We start from the raw sequence: 19,173 nt of genomic DNA on the forward strand, positions 1-19,173 counted from the left end.
CTGTCCTTAGCCTCAGGGCTGTCGAGAAGACTAAAGGGTAAGCAGGGCACGTATCTCACAGAGGGCCAGCTAGAAGGCAGGTAGGTGCCAGCAGCCTCTGTGAGAGCCCGGTTCTGCCAGTTCTCCCGGCAGCGCACTGGACAGGCCCGCCCTTGGGCTGGTGGTGTTTCGCCTCCAACTGAAGCACCCTCCCTACGCTGGAGACTCCGCTTTCTCATCTGTGAACAGAAGACGAGGAAGGCCTGTTGCAAAGCACGAACGAGAGACGAAGTGTGGAGCCCTGGGTGAGACGCGAAGACGGCCCGAAGGTCGCCGTCATCATCTCCGTCCCACGAGGCCCTGCTCTTCCACAAAACCTTCCTGATTATTCCTGTCCCACAGCACACTGCCTTCTCAGAGGCCTAAGCGCCAAGCACGGCGGACAACACGGGGCTGGGCCCTCAAAAAACGAAAACGAAAATAAAACTTGTTTAGTGACGTCTCCGTTTCATGCTGCCCCTATCACTTTTCCTTTATTTTCATTAACTTATTTTATTTATTTTAGAGAGCAAGAAGGGGAGTGGGGAAGAAGGGCATGGGACAGGGAGAGGGAGCGGGAGTGTGTGTATGTGGGGAGAGTCTTAAGCGAGCTCCATGTTCATCGTGGAGCCCGACACGGGGCTCAATCCCAGGACCCTGGGATCATGATCTGAGCCCAGATCAAGAGTCAGACGCTCAAGTAACTGAGCCACCTAGGTGCCTCTTCTTCTTAGATTTTATTTATTTTTTATTTTTTCCATTTTATTTATTTTAGAAAGAGAGAGAGAAACCAAGTGGGGGAGAGGGGCGGAGGGAGAGAGAGCACTCTGCCTTTAAAATAACTGTTTTGGGGCGCCTGGGTGGCTCAGTCGGTGAAGCATCCGACTTCGGCTCAGGTCATGATCTCACAGTTCCTGAGTTCGAGCCCCAGATCGGGCTCTGTGCTGACAGCTCGGAGCCTGGAGCCTGCTTCGGATTCTGTGTCTCCCCCTCTCTCTCTGCCCCTCCCCCACCCACTCTCTGTCTCTCTCTCTCTCTCTCTCAAAAATAAGTAAACATTAAAAAAATTTTTTTAAATAACTGTTTCAACCTTACTATATCCACAGACACTGCACTAAGGCTTACTACTGTCATCTATAAAGTATAATATAAACACTATTATTTTAAGATACCTTATTTCATCTGATCCTCAGAGCAGTCCCATGGAACAGGCATGATTATTCCCATTTTATAGCACAGAAGACTGAAACTCTTGCACCAGGCCCCGGGGTAACAACAGAGCCAGGACTAGAGCTTGGGGTTGTCCGACCCCAAAGCCCAGTGGTCTCCTTCTCCTGTCTGTGCCGCCCCTTCCACTTTCCTGGCTTAGCAAAGACCGGACAGTGACGAGGTCACATATTTATTTTGTAACCTTCGTGGATAGACTTACCAGAGGCCAGACACCTAACAGCAAACAGACCCTAAAAGTTGGACCAGCATCATGTTCTTCTTTTGTATACACTAAACCACTTCACACAATGAAATAACTGGGTTTGGATTCTGGTCCTGTCATTTTTAGCAATGTGACTTTGGACGGGTCACTTAACCTCTCTGTGCCCAAATTTCATCATCTGTAAAAGGGGGCCACCACTATTGGAACACAGGCTTGCTGTGAAATTAAATAATGTGTGCAATGTGGCTGGCAGTATTTCAAAACCAGCATCCGTCCAATTTGAAACCGTGAAACTTGAATTTAAGAGTTTCACTGGGGGTGTAAGGGGATGTTGATTCCCTAGTCCCAAAATGGTTTGGGGTCACCCTCCCATAAAACAGGACCTCATTCCTCCCACACAACTGCCACTTGCCATCATTCATTCATCACTAGGCACAGAAAACCTGGACTCCCATCTCCACCTGCCTTTTATTTGAAATGTCAATTTTTAAAGAGTGGAGAGGTTGGAAACCCAATTTAACAAGCACGCTGAAACATTGTTTATTGCCCCCATAAACATGGCTTAGTGAGAATTACGGACTTAATCAGAGTGAACTTATCTCCCGGTGAAAAGGAACACTTTAAATTTCAGAAATGGCACCTTCACTGTGAAAATCTCTTAACTTTTCAAACAAACTACAGGGGGTCTTAAACATATGGGCAGTAAAGGGGCAGCCATTACTGTGATTTGTCTTGCCCAAGAGCCAAGGAGCCCTAAAGGTCCATAACAACTTTAAGATCTAGGAAAAGTGTTTGGAAAATCATATTCAGGAGACATGTCTCTAAAAACACCCAAATGGTCTGCCGAGTGGGAAGTAATGCCCGTAGAGAGGCTCGGGATGGCCCAAGAGGACGGACCCCGGAGTCATTAGAACAGGGGCTATTTAATACAGCACTGAGAAAGCAAAGCTTTCCTCCTACGTGTAATATTAAGCATTCAGCAATACGTAATACTTTGGTGACCTGCTTTTCGGAAAAGAGGTGTTACATAAATCACAAAGGCTGCTAACCGGTCTGTGCGTGCGTGCGTTTAAACCATTCCAGAGGATGAGGTTCTGTGAACCCCAACTTCCCAATGTGAAGCTTCACCAGGGCTGCTCTGATCATTCCAGGAAAGCTTTTCATAAAGACGCCCCATTTTGCAGAGAATGTATCAGCCTGGCTGCCAGAGGCAGGAAAGGCAACAGATATAAAATTTTATTATTTCAATGCCCCAGTAGCAGCCAGGAGGACTTAATGAAATCGCCAAGATTTACAATCTGAAACAGCTATTGCACAGACAGATATGGTTAAGGGAGCTGCGCCCTCTGACCTTTCAACCCTTTGATCCTCACACAGCAGGTGGCCTAGAGCCCCCTCCTGGGCATCTTCCCTCTCTTCCGACACTGCCGAACCTTGATGTGCAATAAGCCTGACCCTACACAGGTGACTCTCACGGTGCTTATCACCAGCAGCTGCTGCTAATGGAATGGCCCAAATCATTTGGCCTCGAGATTCTAGCTCCGAGACAGGGGGGAGAGGAGTCGGCTGCTCAGTGTCCAAACGGTGGGTGCCAAAATGATGCTCGATAATTCTGCCCCGAGTCCAGTTGTTTGGCAATGCTTAACGATGTCATTACAAAAAAGCTGTCCTAGAAATGGAACTCTGTCTCCTCCGATTTATACTTTGAGTTAGGGGAGAAAAAAAAAAAATCACCTTTTAAAAATAAATCACAAATCTCAAAAAAAAAAAAAAAAAAAGAAAAAAAAAAAAGAAAATCAACCCCGAAGTCCCAAATGCATCTCTCAGAACTTCCCTAAAACCATGTGCAGCAAATTTATACCAATGAAAATCAAAACAATTTTTGGAAACCTAAAATTGACTGTTTTCAGTTCCATGAAATTTCATTTAAAAAGCCCCATATGCCAAAATGTCCAAATTCTCTTATTTTTAAAAATTGGGATGACTTCCAAACTCATAGCTATCTTTTTCTTCCTTTTTTTTTTTCTTCTAAAGCTAGGGATGGGTAATGTGCATATGTACTTATCAAGCTTCATAATTTAACCCATTCGGTCAGTACAAAATATCTGCAATAAAATGCTGAAGAGGCGGGATATAAATTTATTACCATCGAATCATTTAAAAACAATAGATGCCAAAGCTTAACAGGTATTATATTTGGTTAAAGCCATGTCCAGGCCCCTGGGCAGCCCCAGCCTGCGGCTTTTAGTTTCTGTCAGATATTTGTGTCTATGGAGGGAAGAATTTTACGCAGGACACATAAACCACTCTGTGGGATACTGATAACTTCCAAACACACAAGGAAACTTTAGCGCCACTGTTGATCAGGAAGAGCTCTGAGCCAGTGTTTTACTTCTAACAAATATAATGTGGTGGCCCCACTCTACCTGCAAAGGCCGGAGCTTAGGTCATTAATGTCCGAATCCAAAGGCAAAGAAAAAACTCACTCCTTGTGTAGCCCACATGGCGTAGATCTTAAATATTCAACTTTAAATGCATTTTGAAATCAGCTGAGAATCAAACAATATGTAAAGAGAGGTTTACAGACTCCAATTTTAGTCACACTTTTCTCTATGGGCGTTTAAGTTTAGTACAGAAAGCAGTTTATGGAGAAATCAGTTTAGCAGGGGGGAAAAAAAAGGTACGGTTACTACATCAGAGTTTGACCGCTTTGCACAAAATTAGTACTAAGCTATCTTCTTCACAGATGCCTACTAGAAACACTTCATTAATAATAATATCTACCATCCAGTGAGGGTCTACTAACATGCATGGAACGTCAGCCATGTTACTTCTAGCTGTCATCACTTTAAGGCAGGTGTCCCATTTCACAGATGGAGGTGTTAAGGCACACATGCACAGGAGTTCAGTGACTTGCCCGTGTCACACTTAGATAAATGGTGGAGCTGGGATTCAAACTTAGGTTCACTGCCTGCCCCAAAAGCCCATGGTCCACCCATGTCTTCCCCCTAAAAGCAAAAGAATAACACGCAATAATCTGTGCAGAAAATGCCAGATTCCAGCCTGCTCACCTATTGCCACGGCCCATTTAAAGGCCTTCCGAATCAATTATTTTAGGTCATTAAGAGGAAGTTTAATTTGGTTGACAAACACCCCTACTGGGGTGACCTCACATATCAACAACAAATGTCTGATGGTCACAAACTCGGACTGTGAGTCTGTGGAGCATGGTGTTAAACAAAACCACATGTGCCCGGATTCCAAGTGGGATCTGCCTAGGCCAAGGGTACGGCTCTTCAATCATCACGAGACTGGTCTCTGAGCTCCCACAACAGCCCCGCCCCTATTCACTTCCAAGGACTTTAAGAAGTCACCAGTCCCATGTGGCTCTGCTCAGTTAAAAGTGCCTTTGAGTTAATGTCAATTTAGAAAAAGTCACTCACTAAAAAATACAAAAGGAAGCTGAAAAAGAGGGCAGAGTCAAACTTAGGTAGATGCCTTTTAACTAGCTTTAAAGAAGATTTCTCGGTTCTACACAAATATCGATACACATATAGCCCCTTCCATTTATTTGGCACCTACCATGCGTCAGGTACCAATTCCCTCACTTGCTCCTCATTAAAAACTCCCACGAAGTGGGGAACGTACCCATTTTATGAGCGACGTGTCTAAGGCTCAAAGAAGCACCCGACCTCCTGCAAAATCTACACTTCCTTCACGGGGGTGACAACTAGAAACGACAGGGCTCAAGTGCCACGTATACTGGCAGACCTTCACTCAATGGTTGATATCACTGAGTACTTCCAACACGCATCTCTTAAGAAGATAACACAATAATCCTTTTGCACAGAGTGGTCCAACTGTGTGATGCAATGACAACACCCTCCCCGCCTGCCAAACTGACCTCTCAGCTCAACAAAGGAGGTTGTTTAAAGTCATCTGGACTTTAACCAGACGTTAACTAGGGCTAGAATTTGAATCCAGGGCCATCTAACTCTAGAGCCCAAGAGTCCTTTTCACTCCGCCACACGCCCCCCTGCGTGCAGCTCTTTCTCTTAACCTGATAGGATTTTGATTAGTTCAAGCTTTCTCTTAGTAACAGTTTATAAACTAAATTTTCTTTGAAGTCGGTTTTCACATTGCTAAGCGGAACTTGCATATAATGACTGGCTAAGTGATGATAGGAAAATTGGCAAACAAGAGCATCAACGATGGTTTCACATTTTCTACTGGGATTCTCCCTCATAAATTACTCAGTTTTTCTAATCTATAACAGAGGCTTATCTCATCTCACAAGAGAACATTTCAGTCACAACAAATTAGACTGAAAATGTACTGACTGCAAGAGATACTTAAATCAGCCAGAATTACTTGTTCCCTTTGATTACATAAATTACTACTAGAGCTTTAAATTGTTTTGTATTAACTAATTCAACATCAGGATAAGTGACATTTAAGAATCGCATTCAGGGGCGCCTGGGCGGCTCAGGCAGTTAAGCATCCGACTCTTGATTTCGGCTCAGGTCATGATTTCACGGTTGTGGGATTGAGCCCTGTGTTGGGCTCAGTGCTGAGCACCGAGCCTGCTTAAGATCCTCTCTCCCTCTCCCTCTGGCCCTCCCCCCAGCCCATGCTCTCTAAAATAAAAAATTCTTTAAAACCTAAAACAATTCAGAAACAAAACAAATCCCACTTATTGTAAATGTAGAAGCCGCTGTGAAGAGGAGAGAGCTTCTGGGGGAAACTCATCAGGCACAGTCCAGGACCTCCTTCGGGCCCCAAGTTGAATGGAGCTTCTGAACGGTCACCCTGAACGCTGCGCGTGTGACAGACTCACATGTGACAATTCTGCCGGATAACAAACAGTATGCTGAGGAAATTCCAGCAAAGCCGAGCTACTGTCTGATTACTTTTTTTCTTTATATAATAAAGCAAGTGCCAGCAAGTGACCTAAACTTTGCTCTTAAGTATAAAGAATCATGTTTGGCGTGGTATTTTTTTTTTTTTTTTTACATATAATTTATTGGTGTAGTATTTTTAGAAAGCCCTTCACATCTGTTATATCACTGAATTCTCACAACTCCTTGAGGGAGCAAATACAATCCTAATTTTGCTGACGAGAGAATGACGTCGTGAAGAGGCTAAGTAACCCAGCCCCGGTTACAAGTATAGTCAGAGCCCTTCTCTGGACACACATGAGGCCGCCAGACACGAACTCCCGGGTCCCTTGGCCACCATCCCCCGTCTGTGCACGGCATGGAGGCCACCCGAGAAGGAAAACCTCAGGTGAAGCTGGGCCTCTGCTCAAGACTGAAGCGGGGTTAGGCATGATCCACACGGCCTGAGTAGACGGCACGCAGGGCAGAGTCTCTGGGTCCTCACAACCCCATCGTGGCCGAGGGACTAGACAGAAATTATTTTACCTGAGCCTCAGCTTCCCCATTTGCAAATGTGGATACCCCTTCCTGGTGGAGAGATTCCGAGGAATGCTCCAAAGTGAAAATGGGTAAAGTACCTGGCACCGTGTCCGGTGTTGAGCAAGGACTCAGATGTCCCAACCCTTGGCCTTTCTTGCCAGAGCTCTCCCCTCGAGCCTGCGACTGAAACTCCCAGGTGGAATGTTTCAGGCAAATATCACCTTCTTACAAAGCAGGACGAGGACTACTCAGCACTAACAAATCTCACCCGGGATTTCTCAACTCCTGTGAGGATACATATACAGGTCCCCACTCCCATCTAGAATAGAATTGTGGCTCCGAGCTCTGCACCAGTCTCAGCTTTAACAAGGGTGAACTACATCTCATTACCCTCTACCTGTGGAGTCCTGCGAAGAAGCAAATGGCACGATGGTGAACAGGAAACACTCCCCACTCATATGAAACTGTTTAAAGATAAATATATATCTATTAAAAAAATGAATAAAAGATTAAAGGCTTTCTCTGCTGAGGGAAAAAGGGAAAAGAAAGAACTAGTTAAAATTGTGCCTACTCATTTGACAGAAATTCAGATTCTTTGAGATGCAAAGGCAGGGGGGAAGGGTTATTTTTCTTTTCTGTAAATAAGTAAATCCTGTTATTTTGTGTAAAAAGCCGCTACTTACACCGGGAGCCCCTCTGGCTCCCAGAGGCTGAAAGGAGCTCTGCCTTGGCACCCGGGTGTGGCCTCAGGAGCGGTGCCTCAGGGCTGTGCCAAGCACCTGGTGCATCTGCAAAATCAGGTGTCTTTCTAGGAGCTCCCGCCAAGCCTCCCCAGGGAGAGGATGGCGAGAAAGAGAACAGAATGCTGGAAGCCTGGTCTCGTGCCCTCGTGAACCCATCACATGCCTCTTGAAATTGCGACGGTGGCAGAGGTAGCAAGGGGCCGGGGAATTTGGTTTCTGGGTCGCATTCCCCCTGTTCCGACTGCCAGTCTAAATGTCTATCCGCTGGGCGCCTGGGTGGCCCAGTTGGTTGAGCGTCCAACTTCGTCTCAGGTCATGATCTCCAGGTTGGGGAGTTCGAGCCCCACGTCGGGCTCTGTGCTGACAGCCAGGAGCCTGCTTGGGATTCTCTGTCTGTCTGTCTCCCTCCCTCCTTCTCTCTCTCTCTCTCTCTGCCCCTCTCCCGCTCATCACACGCACGCACACTCTCTCTCAAATAAACAAACATTTCATGGATTAAAAAATAAATTTATATCCTCAAACTGGGCTGTAGAAAGAATATCTAACCATGAAAAGTACTTAGAAACGGAGAGGAAAAGACAAAATCTAGTAAAAGCGGTGCTTAAACCCTCGAAGAAAGTCATCGCTGCAAACACCTCGGCCACAGCATGGTAGCAAGGGAGCCGTTCGGAAGCTTGGGTTTGGGATGCCAACACATCTGAATTTTATATATATGGTTGTGGTGTGTAATTTACTTAAGAATTACCTTGATCTTTATAAATATCAATTTACTTTATTAACATGGTTAAGCAGTTTCCAAGCATTTTATATGGAAGGACTGTGTTTCTAATGGCCCAGAAGGAGAAGGCCTGACCATGTCCCTCCCCTATTTACACACTTCAATGGCTCTCCATTGCCCTATAAAGTTCAAACTCTTTAACAAGGCTTACAAGGCCCTGGATGGCCTGGTCCTTGCCTGCCTACCTCAGCTCTGCTCTCTCCCTTCGGCTCTGTGCTCCCGTCACACACTGAACTACTCCTACTTCCTGGAAAGCTCCATGGTGGTCATTTTAAGTCTTTGCAGATGCTGTTCCCGGTTTCCCTGGCTTCAGCTTAGGTGTTCCCTTCCTGTCAGAGGCACAGCCCTTGAGGCTAGATTTGGTGTTTCCCCTACCAGACCCATGGCCTCCCAAATTCACTGTAATTACTTTCTACTTGCCTGCATCTGCTCTAGACGAAACCCTGTGAAGGCAGGGATTATGTGACGCTCACCATTTCGTACAGAACCCCTAGCAGGATGCAGTAGTTGGTACTCAGAAGGCTCTCAAAACATCACTGTAGAAGGGGACGTGGACCATGTGCCCGGCACAGACCGGGCACTCACGTATGCTGGACACACACAGGACTCATGTATTTATTTAATCCTTCCCATGATTCTAAAAGATGGGTGCTAACCGCTATTACAGATGAAGAAAGGGAGAGGCAGAGAGACAACGTATCTTGCCCGAAATTACTACAGCAGGACAGTGGTCAAGCAGAGGGTCGAGAGTGCATTCAAATTCTACAAAAGGACTGCTCCCATCCCTGAAAAAGTGTCTCTAGCACTGCAGACCAGGAGAAAATAGGGCGACCACAAACTTTCCTTCCCTAGGTAATGAGGACGATGGCCCTGGTAACCTAAGAGTCTCTGAAACATGCTCCCAAAGCTACCGACTTAACAACGTAAATGGCTTTAAGCCCACTGAGGAAATAAAAACATCAACGGTTGTTGATCTCTGTTGAACTCTTTATGTGCCAGGCACTATGTGAGGCACCCAACAAGCATTATCTCACTGGATCTCCCAACAATCCTGTAAGGGAGATGTGGCCACTGTCCTTGTTTCATAGGTAAGACAACAGACGTTAAGAGGTCATTACCTTCCCCAGGATCACGTAAGCAGGAGGTTCGGAGGGCTAAAATCCAGAGTCCACGTTCTAACCACTGCACGTCACTGCCTCTGTGTACAGGTGGGGTATGATACACAGGCTAACCCGAGCCTCTGTCTGCAACTGTGCCACAGCTATCGCTTCTCCTTCCTCCCTCCTGACCACCGGGATACATGCATACGATATTCTGCCTACATCCCTCGTAGCACTCTGAGGCCTGGACACAAAGCATTGTTTGTGAGGCTTGGAGAGGAAAGTCTTCATTTATCAAAACGGAGAAGCACCATCCACCAGATGTAACCTGGCACCTGCCACCAGACCAGGCACAGAAGAGGGGCGGCAGAAACGTCTCCTGAACTGAACCGAGGTGGAGAGAATGAAAGGAAACAGGCCCTGTGGAATCTGGCCACGTTTCGGTATTTCCTAGCTGCCAGCTAACAAGATCACTCTCTCCAAGAAGAAACTAGGTCCATGCCAATACCCTTGGCTATCCTGCTAACTTACCACTAGCCTCAAATTAATGTTTGCTTAAATGAGAGAAAGAATATAAAAAGGCGGAAGGAGGGGTAAGAATCCGGATTGACTATAAACTTGTCACTTCAGAAGGAAGGCAGACTCTTGAAGGTGACTGGGTTACCATTCAACAAAAAGCAGGGGCACCCTGTTAGAACGGAAGACCAGAATGAGGTCTTTCCCCAAAATAACCTTTTTTTCAAATGAGAACACTAGGTTATAATTTATATTTCCTTTTGTGCAACAAATTTGAGTGTCATAAAAATGGTTAAAAAGTCTTCCTATGGTAGCTTTTTCTAAACTTTTATGAACATCTGCCACATTCATTTGAAGTTTAAAAAATTCTGGCACATATGCAAAGGCATAATAAGGTGCCTATAGCTTTCAAGAAAAAATAACAAGACAGTCAAAAATAAGCCTTTTGCTGAATTGCCAGTAAGAAAACTAGTGTGCGAGAGGAGATGGGCCTTCCCAAGCTCCTTCCTTAAAGAGCTTTCCTTTGGCCCCAGGTACGAGCTCCTCCCCAAGCGTTACAGCCCATGGTGCCTGGAAGAAATCTCAGGGAAGCATTTCTCTCCCTTGAAGAGTATAACAGAACCAGATAAACCCAATCAAAAAGAATGACTAGAGCATTCCGAGTCTGAGCTGAAATCCACGGGAGGAGATTAAGAGACTAAATTCCACGATTTGGTAGTTCACGGCTACCCAACACACCCAGGAAACACGACTTTGCTTGGAAAAGTGGTTTAGCTGGCCTCAAGAATGGGGCAACGACTGATCTGGCTTTTCTTTTACTGCTGATCACACAAGAATTTGGCATGGCAAACCCCTCCCCAACTTCAGTCAAACAGGTCTAAGACTGATCTTGCCCAATGCTTCCTGAACCTTCTCACGTAAAATCCCTCAAAGACTAAGGAAGGAGAGTGGATTTGCACCCATTCACCTAAAGGCAAAACTGTCTCAAGTTTCGGCTTCAGAATTTACGTATATTTTGCATTACATGTTTTACTACCAGAGGTCTTTTCAAAAATTCCTTACGATCATATAAAAAGTAAAACATTTACTCCACCTTTAAGTAAACTTATGGTGCTGGTTCCCCGGAAACAGTGAGGCTCTGAATGTGTCCTGGAATCCAGTTTTCCAAGCACGCACTCAATCCTTCTTTTCAGAAAGTACGTGCTCGGCGTCCTGCTAGGTGCTGAGGCCACCACATGAATGCAGCACAGTCTTTGTTCTCAAAGAACTCATACTTCTAGGGATGACGGAGAGGACAGAGCAGCAGACAGCTATCATCCGGGGCAAGAAGTACAGTACGTGAAAGATGACAACTGGGGACTTCTGGGAAGAGGTGGAGAAGGGCAAGCTTAGCCAGAGGGAGGGGGTGTTGAGAAGGGATGTGGGTGTGCTTATGGATCAGGGAGAGCACTGGCTAGCAAGGGACAGTGAGAGGACAGCAGTGGAGACAGCAGGACATGGGGGAGGGCAGAGAGAGGCTGGAAGGCAGGCTACGGAGGTACGGCGACAAGGTGGAAGGCACCCCACCACGTGTCGGGACTTTGGCCTGAGTTCATGTCCGTCTCCCTCTATGGCCTAGCAAACTGTTCAGAACACAGAGGCCTTCATTTTGCTTATCAAAGGAATGAATAAGGCTTCACAGGAATCCAAGAAAGCAAAGAAAAAGGTCATTGAAGGCAGTGAGGAAGGAACAGGTGGAGAGAGATGTCAGAAACCTAGTGACTATTTCGAGAGAAAGAATGAGGAAGAGAGGAGAACTCAGCCATGCTTGGTGTGTCCCACTTTGGTGCCTCTGCGGGCAATGGTGCCACTCACAGACCGGGAACACCAGAAGGTTGTGTGTGCGTGTGTGTGCGCGCGCACGTAACGCATTGTCTGGGGAAGACTGAGTCTGAGACATCTGTAGTCCATTAGGTGACAATCCATCAGCACTTGAAACTTGGCATCTGAAGTTCAGAGAAAGAGAAGCCAGAGGAAGTTCAGAGCTGAGAGTCACAAATATCACATTGGTAGCTGAAGCAAAAGCCTTACGAGAGATGACTAGAGGGCATGTGGAGAAGAAAAGCAAGCTAAGACTAGAAACGTGGACAATGCTGAAGGTAAAGGGACATGAAAAAGAGTCTGAAAAAGCCTGTACTAGAACAGCCTGGAAGGCAGGAGGAGGGGCCGGAAAGAGCTGTGGACTCTGATAGACCAAATGGTCTTTACATTTGTGTCTCAAACTCTGCAGCGACTGGCATGAAAGGTTGGTTAGAAAAGTATTCACTTTCAATTTTTCACACAGGAGCCTTGAATACACCCCTAAACTTGACAAACAAAGGTAAAACACAGAAGAAATCTCTTCAATCTGATCTAAATACAACATCTGAGATCGTCCATAAACTGTGTACTGTATGTGCTCAGGGCTGGGTGACGACAAGGAGGAACTGTTAACAGAATGTAGGAGCCACATGGCCGTCCTGTCAAATTAGAAATTTGAGCAGATTTCTGTGGTCTATTTTGATCAAGATTCTCAATGTCAAACAAACAGGTTTTTCGATAACCAACTTGTTTCATTTTCGTAAGCACAATAGCACAGTGTGCAACAGTTAGTGAAGAAGCAGGTGGTCCTCGTCGACGTGAAATGAAGGCAACAGAAGAAGAGAAGTAGCACTTCCTTTAAGACATGCAAAGCATCATCACAGACGGACAGGGCTCTAGATTTTCCCTCTGGGAGCTTATCTCCTGTGCAAAACAGGCAAGCCCCCCACCTCCCACCCCATTTTGCTCTAGTACAAATTTAAGCTCTCTCTCTCGAGGAGGGAAAAGCTTAAGGTTCATGTCTACAAACCAATGGCACTTACAAAAGCACACAAAAGCCCTTTAAAAGAACTGCTATCTAATTGGTACAGCCATGCAGAAAGCAATCTGGCACCAGATTCCTAGCTTTGACCAAGCATTTCTACTTTGGGGCGGGTGGGGGGGGGGTTCTGTGCTAAAGAAATAAGTCAGGGTGCGGAGAGAGCCTTATGCATAAAGATGTTCACTGAAATGCTATTTATAATAGTGAAAAATGATAAACAACCCAAGTGTCCAACAATTATAGGAAAATGGTTAGGTTGTGGTATATCCAAACAGTGGATGGACAGGCAACAAATTAAAAATTATTCATATTGAGAGTGGATTAACATATGTAGAAATCTCCATGCCATAATATTAAGTGAAACAGACCTAAAACTATATATATAATATGTATACATATATACATCAGTTATGCATATTTATACAAAATATATATTCACAGAATATAGACTAGGAGGAAGAATAATAAAATGCTAATAGTAGTTGAGTCTGAAATAATGGTATCGTGGACACTTTTCAACTTTCTTCTTTATATACCTACCTACTTTTTTGTACCATGTTTTTGACAATGAAAAATGTACTGTTACAGTGATTTATAATAAACATCATTTTGAAAAGCAAACAATTTCCCTTCCCTTTCCTCCTGCCTCTCTGAACCTCTCTCCCTCACCCACGAAAACTGACAACCTCCAAGCAAAGCGGAAAAACACTGGAAAGCAGAGCCCAGTGGAAAGGGCCTCCGCCGGATGCTCAGCTCTGTGCACCTGCGAGGGGGCTGAGCATGAGGTGTTGGTTCGACACGCTCCCATGTGCAGAGCTGTGAATCCCGAGACTGTGTCTTTTCCACTGCCGCATAGCAAAACAAAGCCGCGAGTAGAGAGATCTGGGGAGGAAAGGCGCCAACTTACCTCCATTAAACTTAAATGGATTCCTATGAGGTAGGGCATGGGAGCACTGTGAAGAGAAACAGAGACACACAGCTGCTTTAATGTCTGTTGCTTCCGACAGAAAATTACAGATGGTTCACTATTTGGAGAAAAACTGTTTTAATAAACGTATGCACAGTTACATTTCCTTTCACAACAAAAATCTTAATGTGACATTTTGTTCCCAAGCCTAGAAACTTCAGAAGAATTTCAAAACGTGGGCAGCATTAGAGGCAGCATGGGCGGTGTGGGAAGAGCACTGACCTTGGTGTCAATCCCTAAGTAGCCCCATGTGAGCACACAGCCTCAGTTGCCTTATCTTTAAAATGGGATACCGGAATCAAACTGGCAGCTTGTGATCAGAACGAGAGAACATACACGCAAAGCAGTTAGTAGAGTTCGTGGCACAAATGGACACTAGTGACAACAAATCGCCACAGTTACAACAGAAAAAGCAGTTAACAAGGTTGGACGCAAGGTATAATAGGTTTCAAAGAAGACTGATTTTTTTTTTTTATTTGATGTTTCCTTCTGACTTCAAGAGATGTGATCTAACTGTCCATTCTGACTGGCCTAAGTACATGGGGAACTTCGAGCAAGCTTCCCCTCCCCGACTGCACACACACCACCCAATTCAAAAAGCCCCTACCGATTGCTTCATTCACAGGGCAATGGTTCCCTAAGTCATCAAATGAGCAGAAGATGAGAACCCAACTCCAAAGCTCTTAAAACCTAGGCACTATGGATTGATCTTCTTTGGTTTCAGGAGCGCGTGTGTGTGTGCGTGGGTGTGTGTGTGTGTGCAAGCATGCTCGCACACATTGTGTGCATCACATTATGATGCTACTTGCCAATAATAAATGTGCTAGGCGTTATGTGAGGAACTGCAAATTCATCTTTCCTAATCCACACCAACAATGGCATCAGGTAGGCTTTATCCCCAGTTGACAGAGGAAAGAATAGCCCCCAGAGAGCTGAAATCACTTGTCTAATGCCACAAAACACAGGAAGCAGCAAACCTGGGGTGGCTCTGAATTTCCTCCTTCTGGGCCACGCTGACTTCATAATACTGAACCTAAAGCCCCGGGACCCACCTCCCATGCATGTATTTCCTGGGGAGTAGGGGACGGCAGTCAAGGAGGAGGAGGAACGGAGTGTCTCTCCAGTGTGCGACACATCCTATGAAAGGTCAAGGGTGTTCTGTGGGCGTAGAGGAAAGGTACCTGGCTCCAACCAAGGTGACCAGGCGCCTTCCCTCTGGGGCAGCCAGGAGAGCGGAAGTGCACCTACAAGGATGGCTTTCTTGGGGACAGCGCTGGGAGAACCACAAGGGTAGAAATGAGAAAGGAGAGGGGTGCATCCACTTGAATACTAAGGAGTTTAGGCTTTCTTCTGAAAGCAATCGATAGGGAATGAAGGTTTTTAAACATCAGATGTGCATTTTAAAATTGCTCAAACATTTAAAAATAAGAGAGGGCACAATTCCCTCATTACCATTCAACAAATAAAATTCTTCAAGCAAAAATCCTTCCCCAGAATATAAAATGTCCTCCTCACTACAGATCTCAGCAGTAATAGATCTTGGGAGCCTGTAAAACAGACTTGAATATTAGCAGCACAGTTTGGGAACTATTCTTCTAGAAGACTTTTTGTGTTTGATAATAGCCAAAGAAAGAATTATGCACACAACTGCACTGAAAGTGGAGTTGTCTTTTCTGTGCTTTCTTCTTCTTCTTCCTCTCTCCTTTTTAAAAAAGGTATCTGCTGTGCACATTCAGCTTCTCTTCGCTTCTAGGGGCAAGGAAATGCCCTGCGATATTTTTTCCCCTTAAACTGTAAACCATTAGTTTAGCTGCCAGTTACACAAATACTCGAACTTCCCAGTGTGCCGGGCTCTGCTGTCCAAGCTTTCTCCAGGGTACGCTGAAATGAATGTGTTTCTAATTAAGTAGCTTCAGGAACACGACAGCTTCAATGTCAAAAATACAAAGTCTGAACCCTGGCAGGAAGTCTTAAGACTGCAAATGTCTCATCTCGTGGAACCTTGCCTAATGTAATGAAAGGAAGCAGGAAGAGAGAATTCCAGAAAAATGGCCACTTATTAATTTGTCCAGCCGCACAGCCTAACACATAGAAGGGAGGAAAAACTCCAATCTGTAACATTTAACCGAATCTTAGCAACTTTTCCAGCTCCTGCATTGACTCATGCAATTGACAAATGACGTGGGGTTTTCATCAGAATTTCAGAATTGAAATTCTAGCCGGTGAGTTAGTGTACAGAAAAAGACCATTCAAACAACTGTGAGGAAAAGGTGAAAACAAATACGGAGCAAGTCTCCGTCTACCTCAAGTCTCTTCCCTGAAAAAGAAATGTTTTCTAGAATTTTAAATGCATAGGTTTTAATGCCATGCCCTTTTGTCCTGCAATAAAAATCAACGATATTTTGAAAGACAGGAACGGTAGTCTTGCAGAAGTGACTGCACGTGCAAAGAGGGACAAAGTGAGACTCACCATTCAGGTATCATTAGGTAGGCATTTTTTTTTTAAGCCCAATAATTTTCCAAAGAGTAATCACGGCCAATCATAGAAGTGCAATTTCTTAGCCAAGTATTCCTAGGGCTGCAGCAGCTCTGTATTTAGAAAATATTGAAAGCACACTTACTCTGAAATCACAGCAGCCCCAGCTTTTGTATAAATGCAAATTTGGACAAATACCTTTTACACTGTCATCATTTGCTTACAAAGCCTCAAATACTTCCCTGAATTGACTGCATTTTCACTAGGCAAAGATACTAATTACAAATTCCAAGTGGGGAGAGGAAAATGGAAGGAAAAAAAAAAAAAGGAAAAAGAAAAAGAACAGAAAAGAAAAGAAAAAAGAAACCCAGAGTCCGCTTAACATCTCAATGTGGCAAATATGTAACTGCGTAATCCTAGGTGGGTCCTGAAAGTTTCTGCTCTCCATAAACCTCAGTAGTTACTGCAGATACTGACTCGTTTTCTTTGGAAATCTTCTTTTCTTTGTCTTTTGATGGTAAGGAGAAATTTAGGGGAGAGGGGTTCCCATCACCTGAACGGTACTTTTGTTTTCACGTTTTCCTCACCCAACATTGGCCCACAATAAGGAACATATCTCTATCTTTGAAATTCTAGAGTGCATATAATTTTTCTCTCTCTCTCTCTCAAAAATAAACAAACATTAAAAAGGAAAACAATTTTTAAATAAATAAATAAATAAATAAATAGGCAGGCTCTGTTAAGGTGGGAATCCTTCAGGACTACTGCAATAACGCACGAAGTGCCAGGCACAGGAACAGCACGTGGTAGGCTCGGTAACCTATCAAGTCCAGATGGGTTCTCTTTGAGTCCCTGAAATGGCAGGTCCCACTGGACCCATTCTCTGAGCGCCCAAAGAATGGTTTGATTGTATCTCAGGAACAAGATACAATCAAACCTCATCTAGTACCTGTCTTCCTTTATTAGGTCCCCAAAAGAACTTGTCCGTTGCTTCTCAAGAACACAGCAATGCAAACATCTGCTCAACAGCAAATGAACAGCATGCTTATCTGCTGTTGGTGCCTTTCAGCATTCGCAGTGACTTTATGTTTTAATGGCGGTTCTAAGTGTGATGTTGAAGCCATTTTAAATGGCATTTAGACGCAACATGTGCAGAACCAATAATGCACATAATTAAAGCGGTGATAATGTTAACAGCTATGACCAAGTTCACACAGAGGCAGGCCATGACAACTGTGTCACAACGACCCTATGGCCGACGGCAACTGTGGGATGCATGGTGCTTCTCCGAATAGCATAACAGGGTACGTCTCTATTAGGCCTTTGTTCTCTGGGAATTACTGCAGTATCTGACTTCATCAGTTACATTCTGGAAGAATAAAAACTATTCTTCCTTCCTTCTTCCCTGAAAAGGGAAGCTGGTGTCAAGGCAGTGACCTTTACCTGAGAGGTATGTTTAATTTGAATCCTACTAAGGTGAAAAAGAACTAATATTTATCGAGCTACTACAACCCAGCTGCTTTTAGGCGTTACTTACACACAGTTCTCAAGACAACACTGCAAGGTAGCACTATTATCCACATTTTCAGACGGGGAAACGGGCTCAGAAAAGTGAAGTAATTTGTCCAACGTCACACAGCTAGTAAACGGTGAACCTGGAACCACAGTTCCAACCTGGGGCTGTCGGATGGCTGTGCCCATGCTGTCTTCCGAAACACACTTGGTACTCAAGCCAAAAGAAGTGCTGATGTCCCAAGGGGGCTACTCACCCAATCCTCCTATGAACTCAGGCCTTTCTTACAGCTGAGTTCTATGCAGGAACTCATTCCCCACACCGCTATGGCTCCCGCAGACTTAGGAATGGTGCTGCAGCCCCGTTCACGATTACTGCACTTCCACAATTTGTTTCATTCCCTTCTCCAGACAACTAGAGCCCTCTTAATTATGTTCCCCTGAGGTGAGTGGCTACTAATTGGAAAAGAGTGAGGTTTAATAAAAGAAGGTTGGCTGCTCAAGACACAAAACAAAGCTTCCCAGGACAAAGGGGGAGGGGCGGGAGGACCCGCGGAGAGGTGGGGGGGCCCCCCCACCCCCAAGTGAGAGACACCTCTTCTTCGACCTCAGGAAGGAATCAGCTACTAGCCCCTGGGGCTGGAGGGGGCGGGGAGGGGGGATGGAAGGTCCACTGCTTTGCTCATCCCCATAAAAATGCAAAGTCAGCACTGGAGTTTGCATGCTGCAGGGCCCAGTGGACCTCTCCGAGGCACACACCTCCTCAATCACATCCCAGACGGACCGGCTACGGGGAGCCCAGGAGTCTTTCCTCAGTCCACTACTTTCAAAGGAAAGGCAAACTCTGAAAGAAGTCTTAATCATTTGAGCTTCTCTTTCTTCTTTGGAGAAGAAACAAAAGCGCAAATACAGCTTGCCAAATGGTTTCCAATTCTGCTCTGAAACAGCGGGGCCCGGCATGGGTGGGCAGGTTAAAGGACAAGAGGTGGGAGAAAGCGCTCGAGCGAAGACCTCACAGCACATCTTGTCAAAGAGCGCACACGATCGTAGTTCTGGTCTCTGACGGATGGCGTGCAGGCCGGTATAAGGGCCAGTGTGCACAGGGAGTCGACGACAGCGGCCACCGTTCACCGCACGCCCGCCAAGAGCCAGCCAGCATCAGGCTAGGAGCTCACCAGGCATTTTCTCGGCGGCCCCTCGCGGCAGCAGTGTGAGGCAGGCACTACCGCTACTGCCACCATAAAGGTGAAGACGTGAAGGTCATGCAGGTCACACAGCTGGCAAAATGACAGAACAGACCAGAACCCAAGTCTGCTCTGCTGAGACAAGACGT

General features: G+C 45.4%; 1 protein-coding gene across 11 annotated transcripts in view; it reads right to left on the bottom strand.

The window, feature by feature from the left end:
* Window positions 1-19,173, bottom strand: part of DENND1A (DENN domain containing 1A) — a 515,742-nt gene that overhangs the window by 192,310 nt on the left and 304,259 nt on the right. For all 11 annotated transcript variants that reach the window (XM_086683990.1, XM_086683987.1, XM_086683986.1 and 8 more), the window contains one exon: window positions 13,793-13,838. In XM_086683990.1, coding sequence (XP_086540116.1) covers window positions 13,793-13,838 — 46 coding nt within the window. The remainder of the gene's footprint in view (window positions 1-13,792; window positions 13,839-19,173) is intronic.

This window comes from Puma concolor, chromosome D4, assembly GCF_028749965.1.
Source record: "Puma concolor isolate L17-30 chromosome D4, mPumCon1.1.hap2, whole genome shotgun sequence".
Lineage (NCBI taxonomy): Eukaryota > Metazoa > Chordata > Mammalia > Carnivora > Felidae > Puma > Puma concolor.